At 46.2% G+C, this 14,969-nt stretch overlaps 1 protein-coding gene across 2 annotated transcripts in view; it reads left to right on the forward strand.

The window, feature by feature from the left end:
- Positions 1-379: 379 nt before the first annotated feature.
- The window catches only part of LOC148501593 (uncharacterized), a 50,323-nt gene continuing 35,733 nt past the window's right edge, over positions 380-14,969 (forward strand). The window contains exons 1-3 of one of the 2 annotated variants that reach the window (XM_088450282.1): positions 380-838; positions 12,832-13,343; positions 13,651-13,821. In XM_088450282.1, coding sequence (XP_088306408.1) covers positions 12,838-13,343; positions 13,651-13,702 — 558 coding nt within the window. In that variant the 5' untranslated portion in view covers positions 380-838; positions 12,832-12,837 and the 3' untranslated portion in view covers positions 13,703-13,821. Of the gene's footprint in view, positions 839-12,831; positions 13,344-13,650; positions 13,822-14,969 lie in introns of those variants that run through there. The other variant, XM_088450281.1, reaches the window with a different exon arrangement.

Below are 14,969 nucleotides of genomic sequence, written 5' to 3' on the forward strand. Positions count from 1 at the left end.
ACGTTTGTACACCGTTGCAACGTAGGGATGGCCATCGACGATTCATAATCATCGATGGTTAATGACCAGTCGAATGTTTTTCCCATCGATGGGGGAGAACCAGATGGTGTCCCTCCATCGATGGAAGAACATAACCGAATAGTTTATTTTTTCAAGGTGATGGGACAGGGAGCTCAGCTCTGCCGTTGGGAATCAGCGAAGCCACGCCTCCCCCCAGTTTTGATTGGCCCACGGGCCAGTCAGTCATTGAACAGTGATGACCATCGGTTGGTGAGGCAATCGATTGTCATTCATTGCATAGCTGATTACCATCGATGGCCACTTTATATTTTGCCATCGATGGAAACCATACCGATGGCCATTCCTATTGCAACGGCAACTCGCCCACTTCGCGGGTAATTGGATTGATCACATGACATGACAAAATACAATTCTGCTTGAATCTCCAACACGTGAGCTCTGCTGTGGCAGACCTGCATGAGGCAGATAGGTAACGTTCTGTAGACTCTTATGGAGGTAGCTGGCTGTGCACTACTGTAGTACTCGTGATCGTGTCAGCAAGCGACAGATTAATGCATCACCCGACAGACACTGGCAGCAAATGTGTAGTTGACGTCACCAGCGTGCCCGCGGCAGGAGGCGGGGCAACATTTGAGAGAACAAATCGCTTGAAGAACAGGGAGCCAATGGAAAGACACAGGATGCGGCGTGGGCTAGAGCGAGACTTGGAACGCAAAGCTGTGCCGCGTGTGTGTTTTGCCCTCGTGCAATTAGTTCACCCACCGCTGCTGCCGCCGTTGCGGGGTATGTGAGGCTGCGGGTACCGGAGCACACCGGGGTGAGTACCGCCCTACAGCCGCAACTTACCCGCCACATGGGGCAACTATGGCATTGGCAGTACTAGTTCTTATAATCTGTAGTACTCCGACACATTGCTTTAATCATCTGTGTTTTTACTTGTACCGTTACATATACCTGCATGATTGTCATCAGTTACTGTCTGCTGTAGTAGTGTAATATACCCAGCCTCATAGCTATGACCCCAGCATTCTATATTGTAATATAACCAGACTCATAGATATGTCCCCCAGCATTCTATATTGTAATATACCCAGACTCATAGATATGACTCCACAGCATTCTATATTTTAATATACCCAGACTCATAGATATGACTCCATAGCATTCTATAGTGTAATCTACTCACTCATAGATATAACTGCATAGCATTATATATTGTTATATGGTATACAATTGGGAAGCCGGCTGCCTTACCACCGGCAGCCGGCTTCCCGGCGAGGGTGAAATGCTGGGCGTCTAGATGTAGACGCCTGACACTTCCCCGACGCCGGGAGACCGGCGCCCGGCATCCCGATCGAAGGGATGTTGGGCGCCGTGAGCGGACAGCTGTGCGCGTGGTGGGGTTTGGGAAGGGTTAGATTTGGGGGATTTAGGGTTAGGCACCCCCGCCGGGGGTCTTAGGTTTAGGCAGCTGGGAAGGGTTAGGCACTTGGGGGGGAGATTAGGGATAGGCACCCCTAAGGAGGGTTAGGTTAGTCAATACTTTCCTATCGGCGATCAGGATTTCCAGCGCTGCTGGGCTTCCGCAGCCGGGAACTCTGCTGTGGTCGGCCAGGCGCTGCCGGGAATCGAACCGCTGGCCATGCGGCCGGCGGTATTTCAAACCGATTCCTGTAATATACCCAGACTCGTAGATATGCCCCCAGCATTATATAGTGTAATATACCCAGACTCATAGATATGTCCCCCAGCATTCTATATTGTAATATACCCAGACTCCTATATATGACTCCATAGCATTATATAGTGTAATATACCCAGTCTCATAGATATGACCCCAGCATTCTATAGTGTAATATACCCAGACTCATATATATGACTCCATAGCATTCTATAGTGTAATATACCCAGTCTCATAGATATGACTCCATAGCATTCTATAGTGTAATATACCCAGTCTCATAGATATGACTCCATAGCATTCTATAGTGTAATATACCCAGTCTCATAGATATGACTCCATAGCATTCTATAGTGTAATATACCCAGTCTCATAGATATGACTCCATAGCATTCTATAGTGTAATATACCCAGTCTCCTAGATATGCTATATAATGTGTATATGAAACATATTCATTTCATGTATTTACACAAATTTTGTTTGAACCACAAAATTATTGAAAATATTGTGAAAAATTACTTTCAGGCTGTGTCTAAGGCATTTATGATTCATATACACATTCTGTGTTTAGATTTGGGCCCTATTCCTAAGACATTTCAGTATGGTATACAAATATTCCAAAATACGGAATATTCCGACATCCAAAATACCCTTGGTCCCAAGCATTTTGGATATGGGAGACTCAACCTGTATTGTAATTTACCCAGACTCATAGATATGACTGCATAGTATTATATAGTGTAATATACCCAGGCTCATGGATATGACCCCTTCAGTATTATTTATGACCAGTTATTTATATAGCGCACACATATTCTGCAGCACTTTACAGAGAATATTTGTCCATTCACATCAGTCCCTTCCTCAGTGCAGCTTACACTCTATAGTCCCTACCACATGTACACACACTAGGTTTTTTTTTTACTAGCCAATTAACCTATTACTATAGTTTGAGTGTGGGAGGAAACTGGAGTATCCGGGGGAAACACACACAAGCGCAAGGTGTGTACAAACTACACATATTTTATATTGTATTATAACCAGCTCTATGGCTATGACTCCCTCTGTTTAATATATTGTAATCTGCCCAGCTTCATGGATATGGCAGGGCTCAACAAATTTCTGTAAAATCTAGGTGCCAGCTTAAAAGTTTAGGAGCCAGAGCATCGTCCATGACCAAAATATTTGAAAACTTGTATAGCCCTCCATACATGCCCCTTCACTGTATCTCAAACTTCCCACATACCATCACGTATGCCTCATCATTCGTCTTAAGATCTGCGACATGGCCATTCCTGTTAGGTAATTAACTACTGCACCCAACATACTGATGAAACAGTATTTCATATTATTTTAAAATCTGTATCAAGGCAGGAAATTACTCTGTATGTGTGTTGGTATATTGCCCTCTCACAATTTGTTTATTTTACTGCTGACCCTTTGTTGTGTTAGGGGTGGGGGTGGAATCAGTGTGAGTGTGGACACCTGGTTTGAGTCGTACTTTTCTACTTCAGGGTCCATAGGGTATCCACAGGATACCTTGGGGTATAGGCGATGGCGGCAGACATCCAGGCACCACAGAGTTAAATTTTCAGCCTCCCAGGATGCACTGGGGTCCCACTCCTATACCCCGCCCCCGAGCCTCAGGCCACTCAGTTTTCGTCGGTGCCTGGCCGGACCAGTCGCACCGTACAGAGGGGGGACTTTTCAAGGCCCCTGAAGATTTCTTCGCAGCTGTGGCTGCACAACTAGAGTGCTCCAGAATAGGACAGTCAGTATTGACGTCCATGCTGTCACTCCTACACCCCGCCGGTACCGATCCGGGGATGCTGGTTGGTAGCTGGGGTCACAGCTAGCGGTGACCCCGGCTACCTGGACTGTGGCCGGATGCACGGGGGACAAGGTAAGCGGCGGGGTCCCGCGGTGGGCACCCGCCGGTAACAGTCCTTTTTGGTCCCCAGGCAGGGGGCTCCCTGGGGACCGGCTGCGCGTGGGGCCCGGTACTGATCCTGCGTCTTCCACTAGACCACCAGGGACAGCGGACCGCAGCATGTGCGGTACAGCGCCGCGTCCCAGGGGTTAATAGCAGGCCAGGGGAGAACGCCTTCCCTGTCTCACAGCCGGCGTCTCCCCCGCTGCACAGTGCCATTCCACAGCGGTCTGAGCGGGCTGTGTCAGCGCTCCCCCCCCCCCCCGGGCCCGCCTCCTCTCTGCTCCTCGGTGGCCATTTTCTCACTACATGTGCTGGGAATGACAAACGCTGCTGGAAGCTGTTACAGGTGCCATTGCGGTCCGGGTCCCCCGCATACCTCTCCTTCAATAAGGTCAGTGTATGCAGCACTGTTTCCTACCAGGCTCTGGTCTGTGTAGTTGATCGTAGTGCTTGTAATGCAGGATGTTATCTGTGCATTGTATGTGACTTAAATGCTAGCGCTGTTTGCCTGTACTTTCATTTCTGACTGTCAGCCTTTTTTCCTATCCCTGTTCTTCTGCTACAGCCCTTGCGGTGCGGTGTCGCAGGGTGTTTATTACCTCACAGTAAACGTGGTTTTTCTGTGTGGGAGGTCACATACGCTCCGTTCACAATCCTCATGTCTGAAAGTGAACGAGGATATCCTCTTCCAGCTATAATGTACTGATATCATGTGCAGTTAGCGGAGGGATATGTAGACGCTGAGGATTTATGGAGGGCATGTTGTATTATATATCACGCCCCATTTCTGTCACTGTGCCTGCACAAAAAGGGACCGCCCTCGGCTGGCTAAGATGCTTACAGCCCTTGGGGGCAACGCACCCTGCGTTTCCCCATAGGGGTTATCGCAGAGAGTGGTGGTCTCATCACATGCAGGGGTCCCTGGGCAGTTGATGGTACCCCAGTGTATCCTGTTTTTCGCCCCCCCAGGTCTCGCAGGAGCCTGTGTGGGTGAATTTATTGTCCAAATGGTATAGCACCTGTTGGACGTTTTGCAGGGGGAGTCACCATTTCGGCCTTCTAAACGGCCTTTCGGGTCTCAGACGGGTAAGGACATGACGTCTGATGACTGTGACATTATTGACTTTTTCAGACACGAGCCCCTTAGTGCAAAGGAGGCGTAGTCTGGGTCTAAAGTCTATATACCTGGCCTTAAACGGGCAGTCCGTGCGGCTTTGGTTATTACATATCCCCCGTGGCTTAATCCAACTATGCCTTCTTTAAGGATAAGGGTGTTGCCACTGTAATTCCTCTATCTGGTCAGGTGGATCATTTAGAGGAGGCGTGGAAAATCCGGGTAAGCGGTTCCAGCCTCAAAAACGGTTGACCTTTTGCATACCCCTTTGCGGATAATAATTTTTCCGAATGGGAGTTACCTTTACGGGTAGATTCTCATGTTGCATGCCTAGTGAGGAGTGTTACGTGGCCCATGCCCTCCAGGTCCTCCTTGAAGGAGGTTACACATTGCAAGGTGCAAATATATCTAAAAGCCAATTATTCCCTTGCTGGAGGGGCTTCCAGGCCGGCTATGACCGTGTGCTGGGGGGCCAGATTCATGGAGCGCTGGGTAGGTAACTGGATCTCTGCACACTGACTCTCCAGCAGAGCAGGTGGATAGTGGCAAATTCTCAGAGACTTAGCCACGTTCATAATGAGACAGTCTTACATATAGCCTACTCCTTTCCAGAATCTCCTCGGCAGCAGTAGCGGCTCGCCGCTCCCTGTAGTTGCGCTCTTGGAAAGCGGACGCAGATTCCAATTGGTATGCTTTGCCTTTTACGGGACAGGTCCTGTTTGGCCCTCATCTGGACACAATTGTGGCCCCGCAGGCAGCAGCTACGTCTGCCTGTCTGCCATCGGCTACAGTCCCATCGGGGTCTGGGGTTTTGTCTTTTCGGCCCTGTGAGGCCAGGGTAAGTCTAAAATATAGCTTTCCAAGACAGTCAGTAGCCAGGAAATCTGCTCAGCCATAAGAACAGGCTTGGATTACCAGACGTCCTACTCCCAAGTTGGACTATAAGCATTCAGCCTCACGGGACGGGCCTCCTCTCGGGGGACCCCAGAGTTGGAGGCCGGCTTCTCCAGTTCGCCCAGTGCTGGTGTCTGACCTCCACGGACACTGGGGTAAGAGAAGTATTTTCTTGAATGTATGTCCTCTCCTCCCGGTAAAAGCCTCTCAGACAGTTTTTCATTGCAGGTCTTCTGTCAATTCAAGACAAGGCCCTGTAATTTTTGAGGGTGTTACACTCTATGCTACAGGCAGGAGTTAAAGTACCTATTCCGTTGCCCCAAAGGGGAACGTGGTATTACTCAATCCTCTTTCTGGTACGGAAACCCAATGGGTCTTACCTGGACATCCTCAACCTCGTATCCTTCAACAAATTCTTAAGGGTTCCTTGGTTCAGGAGGGGGACCCTGCATTCCATCATTCAATGGAGCCTGGGAATTTTGTGGTGTCGTTGGATATATTCAGGGTGACTACCTGAATGTCCCTGTTTTCTTCGAACACCAGTGTTTTTCCTCAGGTTTGCAGTGGTCGATAAGCATTTCCAGTTTTACCAGGGTTATGGCAGCCCATCTGCAGATGCAGGGGGTCCGCTTGTTACCCAATCCGGGCGACCTCCTGGTATTACCAGAGTCTCCAGAGATACTTCAGTGCCATCTGCAACGGACAATATCTGTGTTGCTACGTTAGGGCTGACTGATACACTGGAAATGGTCCTCTCTGATTCTTCAGAGGATGCTCCATATCCCAACATCTGAGGATCTTTGTGATTGAGGAAAAGATCTCTGCATTACAGGCAAAGGTACACAGTTGCCTGCAGAGTCGCCGAGTGTCTATTCACTCGGCAATGTGGTTCCTGGGTTCCAGGGTGTCGCTGTTCGACATGGTGGAGAGTACCCAGTGTCACTCTAGAAAAATTGATCCTCTCCGGATGGGATGGTTTGCCCCATAGGATAAAGTCAATAGTGCTTTCCCCGAAGGTTTGTCTCTCTCTGGCCTGGTGGCTGCGGAAAGCTTACCTAAACAAGGGGCACCCCCTTTGGGATTGCGTACCGGGTCCTTCTGACAACGGACGCCAGTATCCGTGGCTGGGTAGCAGTGATGGGTCCACACTTGTTCCAGGGCAGGTGGACTCCAGTAGTTTTTTCGCTTTCCATAAACATCTGAGAACTCTGAGCAGTATTCACGGTTCTCCAGCATGCAGGACAGGTCCTCCACGGAAATACCGTGCAGGTACGGTCTGACAACGTCATCATGATGGCTTATGTAAACCACCTAGGTGGTTCCCGAAGTCGGGCAACACTAACAGTGGTGTCTCGAATTCTGGCTAGGGTGGAAGGCTATATCCCTGCCGTCATCGGCAGTGTTCATTCAGAAATCCTCAGGTGGAAAGCAGGCTTTCCCAGCCATCAGGACGTGCATTCAGGGAAATGTCCTCTTCATCAGGAGGTGTTCAATCTTCTGGTGAACAAGTGGAGCCTTTCAGAGATGAGACTCTTATGGTAGACGTATGTTGGTCCAGTGGACCTTCTAAGTTGTGGACCTCGTTCCTCCGTTATCCCTTCCTCCAGTAATAGCAAGAAGGAGGCGCGCTCCTGCTGATAGCTCGTGCGTGGGCCAGACGGCACTATTACTCAGATCTTTGGAGTGTTTCAGTTAACACTCTGAAGCTGTTACCTCTACGACCAGACCTGTTGTCTCAGGATCCTGGCTGATACCCAGACCTGGGTTGTCTGTCCTTGCCGGTGTGGCGGTGGAGACTGCCCTATTAAGGTCTAGGAGTTTTTCCAGCTCTATAGTTAACAGGGTCTATGTCCATGCTAAGAGCTCGGAAGATTTTATCTGCAAGAATTTACCATCAGGTATGGCATACTTTCTTTCAGTTGTGTCGCCCTACAGGCTCTGCTCCTCGGGTATTCCGGATATCCAGAGTGTTGGCTTTCCTACAGGTGGGCTTAGATGACGGTCTTTGCCTTGCTTACCTGAAGGTGCAGGTTTCTGCCCTGTTGGTTTCATCGTAGGATTGCTACTCTTTCTGATGTCCGCACCTTTTTTGCAGGGTATACATTATATTCAGCATCCCTTTGTTCCTCCTGTGGCTCCTTGGGATTTGGCTGTGGTCTTTAGGGCTCTCTGAGGACCGCCATTTGATCCACTGGGCTCAGTGGACTTCAAATGGCTTATGGCTAGGAATGTATTCCTTCTCGCCGTTGATTTGGCCGGTAGGATCTCAGAATGGGGGGCTCTGTCATGTAGACCTCCCTCTTTCTCATCTTTCCTAGGAACAGGGCAGTGCTTCGCACTTGCCCTGGTTTTGTACCTACGGTGGTGTCTAGTTTCCACATCAATGAGGAAATTATAGTACCTGCCTTTACTTCCCCAGTCCTTTCTGCTGGTGAGGCCTCTTTGGATGTGGTACGGGCTCTAAGAATTTAAGTTGACCGTACCAGTCCATTTAAGAAATCAGACTCTCGGTTTTGTCCTTTCTGGTTTCCATAAAATTGGTTGGCCTGCCACTGCGTTAACTTTGGCAGGATGGATTCACAGGTCTCCCTGTTCCATCCTCTTTTAAAGCTCTTCCACTAGGTCTGTGGGTCCTTCGTGGGCAGCTTGACGTGGCGCTTCAGCGGTGATTGGCAGCCACGTGGTCATCTGTCCATATTTTTGTAAGGTATTATGTTTTTGATACCTTCGCCTCTCAGGATGCTTCCTTCGGGCGGCGGATTCTCCTTACAGCACAGGAGCGTCCCCACCCTTAAAGGATACTGCTTTGGAACATCCCCAAGGTATCCTGTGGATACCCTATGGACCCTGAAGTAGAAAATATGAGATATGGTAAGAACTTACCCTTGTTATCTCTATTTCTACGAAGTCCATAGGGTTCCACAGGACTCCCGCCCTGTCGCACCTGTACTGCAGATGGGCTTTGATCTGGTCACCGGTTTCTCCGTCTCCTTCTGGTGAGAATGTGATTCTTGTGTGTTCCAGACTTTCTTCTCTTTTTTGCTCCTGCTCCGGCCTATGGCTTGTTACGAAACTGAGTGGCCTGAGGCTCGGGGGCGGGGTATAGGAGAGGGACTCCAGTGCATCCTGGGAGGCTGAAAATTTAACTCTGTGGTGCCTGGATGTCTGCCGCCATCGCCTATACCCCAAGGTATCCTGTGGAACCCTATGGACTTCGTAGAAATAGAGATAACAAAGGTAAGTTCTTACCATATCTCATATTTGTCACTATTAGGCTGCCATAGCTGGGCTGCTTCAAAAACAGTGCTTAGTTTTAAGTGTAAATAGAACATTTAAGTTAAAGCTGGAGTTATTCAGGAGTTAAACAGGAGGAGAACAGAAGGAGATTTTAACAAATCAGCAATTTCTGCTATTAAGGACTGCTTTTATCTACCACCACACTTCCATCATGCCTGTGGATTGTGCCTGCACCTGGATCATCAATGCTGCCCACATCCCTCCTGATCTCCCCATGCAATCTGCTTATCCACTCCAACTATGCCTTACCGAACAACGCAGCAAGATGACCTCTCTAATGGTCCTTGGTTGTGGCCCCCAAATCATGAGGCTTGGTGCAATTTTGCTGAACACATTGTTTTTTTTAAGTTTAGACTAACCTTTCCATTGATGTTAGATTACTGTGACCCTTGTATCCTGCCCATCTGTGTCACCCATGTTTTTCTGCCCCCTCCCCTTTTAGAATGTAAGCTCTCACGAGCAGGGCCCTCTTGCCTCATGTGCTTCTCCTTCACTTAATTATACTCAAATTTACAACAGCACCCAACCCTTGGTTACAGACACCATGCTGCTTATCTAAGTGTAATGCAGCTATGTATAAATCATGTATCTGTCCTGCATTGTTCGTACTGTTAATATCTCTTTTCTTGTGTGCTTATTTGTTTATGTACTGTGTAAGGCGTTGCGGAACCCTTGTGGCGCTAAATAAATTAAGGATGATGATGATTATTCCTGCCCCTAATTCAAAATGTCACTCATGCCCCCAAATCATAGCATGCAACACAATATGCCCCAAATTCATAATATGCAACACAGTATGCCACAAATTCATAGTATGCAACAGTGATTGCGCTGAGACCAAAAAAATTTGGGTCCCAGGGACCCCTCACTTTAAAATATTGGGGTCTTTCTGGGTCCTTTCTAAATTACAGTTTTCTGTAAATCTAACAACTTCGCAGCTACAGCCCATGAAGCATGTAGAAGATGACATTGGCATCGATAGGAATAAAAACAAACAAATTGGCCCACACATGTAGAAAAACACACATTGACCCCGATAGGATGATAAAAATAAGACAATTTGGCTCCCACAGGAAAAAAATAAAACAATTTGACCCTGACAGGAAAGAAAAACACCAAACACATTTGCCTGATAGGAAAAAACAAACAAACATTGGCCCCCACATGAAGAAAAACACACACATTGACCCTGGTAGTACAAAACCAAACACTGGCCCCCCACAGAAAAAAAAATATATTGTCCCTTACAGGAAAAAAATTGAACACATTGATTCAAATTCATTGCACTGCAGCCTGCCCTGCTGTGTTACTGTATCACTGTGGCGGGAGGTGGCATGCAGCTACATGACGTCATCTTGATGCATCCCTGTCTCTGGATTCAGACTGCGCCTGAGCCACCTGGATAAGTCCAGCGCTGCCAGGCTACAATGATGCAGCATGGTGGGTGCAGACACAAATTGTCGGGTACAGTAGAAATTAAACAAGTAGAGTTCCCCAGTCAGGCGCACAGATAGGGGGAAGCGGGCAGATGCTCACAAAGGCTGGGTGGGAAGAGGCATATAAGGGGAGGATGAGTAGAGTGACAGAAGGGGGCAGGCAGAAGCACACATGGTGGGCGGACACACACATGGGGGATGGGCTGAGGCACACATGGGTGACCACAATTCAATGTGCCACACAGGAGTGCCTCAAATTAATAACAATATAAAACCTGGAGGTCATTCTAATGAAACCAAACACTCAACAGGCTTGTACAGCTCCCCGGAGGACAAACTCTTCTACTCCAACCAGGCACATAGAGAGCTGGGCCGAGCGCCAGTAATTTTGGGGGGGCGTGGCCTAATCACAGGATGATTGGCCATGCCCCCCTTCGTGTAAAAAAACATAAATAGCCAAAAATGCATTTGCACCACTGGCAGTGCTCCAGCTACCCGATGATCACTCCTCTCCATGCCGTTAGTGATGCAGCTCCCTGTGGTCACTCTCCTCCTCCATGTTGGTAGTGATGCACCTTCCTGCAGGCACCATCTTCGCCTCTGGCAGTGTTGCAGCTCCCTTGTGGTGACTCTTCTCTGCTTCGCTAGTGATGCGCCTCCCCGCGGTTACTCCTAGCTGCTGGCAGTACTGCAGGGAGAAGGACCAAGGTCGGACTCCAGATAGTAGACACCCAGTATTGGTGGCATCTATGATCTTGCTGGCAGAAGGGACGAGCCACAGGATTAATTGTGGAGGGCATGCATTCCTCCTTTTGACAGGCGTGCAGCATCCAGCTCACTACTTTGACCACGACTAGGATGCACCATGAAATCACGCTGAATAATTTGATATGCGACACTTGTATATCTGTATACGCAGTGCTACAATGTAGCAGCCGCAGCTTTTCATTCCATGTTCCATTGTGCTTCATATAGACTCAGATGCACACAGATGTGTCGCATAACAAATGAATCAAATTAGCACAGTATGCTGGTGCGTCCTAGCTACATCACATTGCTACTTGGATGAAACGCTAGCAGGGTAGCATGCGGCCTGGCGGCTTACTCATGCCAGGCAAGTCATGCTGCATGGCGTATTGAGGCTATATGTACGAGTACACATCTGTAACACTTGAACAAGGGTAATTTATCTGGAGTTCAGTTGCCTGACCACAGTATACCCCTGACTGTATGAAGTGATATCCTGTAGATGAGTAAATGTACTATAACTGTCTAGAATAACATCTTTGTTCTCCTTAATGTAATATTTGGAGACATCATTATTTAAATAAAATATTATTTTATTTTTTTTTTTTCTAGAAGGTATATGTTCTTCTTTTTTTTTTTTTATATAAAAAAAAAAATAAGATTATATATAATGTGTGCACCAAATGACTCATTTCTTTCTTTGTTTTCATATTTTGTAAAAAGCCTCATGGACATAGCCCCTCCCCTCAGGATAGTATATTATATTATGCTCAGTCTCGTGGACATGACCCCTCATCCTTTGTAAATTTTAGTATGCCCAGCCTCATGGATATGACCCCCTCAGTATTCTCTATTGTAATATCAATCTCATTGACATGAACCCTCAGTATTGTATAATGTAATATACCCAACCTCAGGGATATGACCCCCTCAGTATTTTGTATTGTAATATCAGTCTGATTGACAAGACCCCTCAGTATTATATAATGTAATACATCTAGCATCATGAATTTGACCCTTAAATATTATATATTGTAATATACACCTTATTATGGATATGACCCCTAAGTAATATACTCATCCTCATGGATATCTAGCCACCTAATGCGGCTGCTAGAACTTAGTCCAAGGTAAGACGAGAATAAAAAAAATTAAATATATAGGGAATTCAATTATCTGCAATTTGCCATTCAGAACAGCACAACGTGCCTACCGGCATCGCGAAGTCGGCACTACCGTAACAAATTGATATATCTGCAGCCAGACATCACATACAATTGAATTAACCTCATAATCCATTAAACAAATTGTTTGCAAGGTCAATTTTGTATCAGCAGCACCACCTATTTTATGGGAACCAGCCATGTCCCTCTCCCCATTTGTCACTGATCCATATGCGAATGTTTTGTCAGAAGTGTTATATGAAAGATAAAGCCTCCTATAGATTAAGGGTGTATTTACTAAGGTGCAGTTTGTCAATCAGCCTGGTATTGCATTTGTTCCTATTACTATCGGTCAAAGCTACTGGTGTTGAGCAACTTTGACAAAGAGCCTCTTGGTATATCTACCCCTAAGTTTTTTTTTTTTTTTCTTCTTCCACTGGAAAATATATACAGCACTTACATGTTTGTTGTACATGTAATTTGGGTGAAACAGTGGAGTGTGTATAGTAATCTTATCTTTTTCATTTTTTTTTTTCTCGTGTAGAATACCATGGAGAAACAGGAGGAAATTCCTTTAGCTGGCGAAGCTGCCAGTATTCTTCAAAACAATGTCAACCTCTATGTGTGTCAAGAAGAAAAAACGTCTGTAACAGATTCAAACTCTTATGACAAAAGTCCATTGTCTGAATGCAGTAATGATTTTGTACACTGCAGATCAAGAAAACAAATGTACAATGATAACCAGGATGTATCTGAAGAAGCAGCTTCTGCACTTGATATAACAACTGTTAATAATAATAATACTGGAATACAGTTACTTTCCACAGTCTCTGAAAGTGAGAAAGCAGCTGTCACAGCTCAGTCTCTCTCATGTGATTTACAGGCAGAAGTAATGGAAGTCGATGAACAACTAGGAGGCATGCACTTTAAAAACCAGACCGTGGATGACCTTAATGGAAGTGTTGGAGAAACCATATGCCCTGTGTCTTGTATTACAGCGGATACTAAGTTCTCTGGTGAAATTGTATGTTCTTCGGGAGAGTCGTCTTCTGACAGGTAGGTTACTGAACCAACATTAATATACCCCACTAAACCGATTTGCTTTGAGGTGTATCCAAGATTAAGAGCTGCAAATTTTGCTAATAGAAATAAGATATGCACTTTTTCAAAATTTTTGTGTTGATACAAATCCATTTGCTGACGTTTCAAAACCATTATGTGTGTGTGTGTGTGTATATGTATATATATATATATATATATATATAAATACATACATCTATCTCTCTCATCCAAAACACGACACAGCACTCCAAGTGCTCCAATTATGATGTCACACACCAAGTGCATTTATTGAACCATATAGGTCAACGCTTCAGGGTACCCGCCCTTTCGTCAGGACACACACATACAAATAACAAGGTACATTTACCTGCCATATATAACCCTCAGTGTCTGCATCCTCACGCTTGTGTCTCCCAGCCCGGACTCCCGTCTATGACGCACTTCCGGGACCAGCAGGCCAGGCCGTTTTTAAGCAACCAGCCGGCTTGCGAACCACCGCAGAAACCGTAGACGTGGCAAATAGTAGTTTCAATGTACCAGCTGGAGAAACAGTTGGCTACTCAGCAGCAGAAATTGAGGGGATTTTATTTAAGGATGTATTAACCATTACTGACCCCAGGCAGAATTTGGATGATTTGCATCATCAATTATTCAAGCTGAAAAGGCGTGAAATGGACTATTTGTTACGTAGAATTAATTTGTCCGCCTATGTGAGATCCGAGAAAATACCACGCAGGTTTAGAGTAAAAAATGTGCCAACTATTGGCTGTCACAACCTAGTCTGTTTGAGAAAATGGTTGGGCATCCCAAACAAGTGTGCCCTCGATCCCATGGTCCTGGTTATCGATGAAGCTGGACGTGAGTTACAGCATACCAGGACTAAAATTATTGCCTTTGAAGCTGAACATAAGAAAATTATGGAGGATGTGGCTAATCGGACATGGATGGACAGTTGGAGCAACAATGCGACCACTATAAAAAAAAAAAAAAAACACTGATGAAATTTAAAAAAAACAAAAAATATACAGTGGACATGGACTACGAGGAGAATGTGTATCGCTGGTTGACTGGGGGCAACAGCAAGGGGTGCACCCAGTCTTTTGTACCAAAACGTAAACCATGGCATTTGAGAGTCGCAGCCGTAAACAGACACCGTATTACAACAGTGACAGCAAGTTTGTAATATCCAAATCGGATGATGCGTCTGCAACCCAAAGTATCCCTTTAGGGCAAGCCCCTTTAGAGAGCAATAGCTCTTTAGAAGACCTGCCACCCGCAGGGGTGGGCAGGGGCAGAGGCGGCAGAAAAAAAACGTCATAGATTGAAAATTAACGTTTCTTCCATCTAAAAGAACGCTAGATGACATGGAGATAGAAGTCCTTAATAAGGGTCTTTCCTTCGTGCCGACGAGCTTTCATGATGAATTTACTTGGAACAAAGAGAATCACAGGTTGGCAAGAAATATGCGACTTAAATAACATTACCAGCATCAAGGTACGGCCACCGAATCCTCTATCTTCGATCAGTTTCTTAAAAAATGTTCCAGATCTAATTATGATCCAATGTCGACTAATGCCTCAAAGACCTTTTAATAGATTCTTAGATTGGGCATTAACAAGG

This window comes from Taudactylus pleione, unplaced genomic scaffold (genome assembly GCF_031769625.1).
Source record: "Taudactylus pleione unplaced genomic scaffold, aTauple2 ptg000513l, whole genome shotgun sequence".
Lineage (NCBI taxonomy): Eukaryota > Metazoa > Chordata > Amphibia > Anura > Myobatrachidae > Taudactylus > Taudactylus pleione.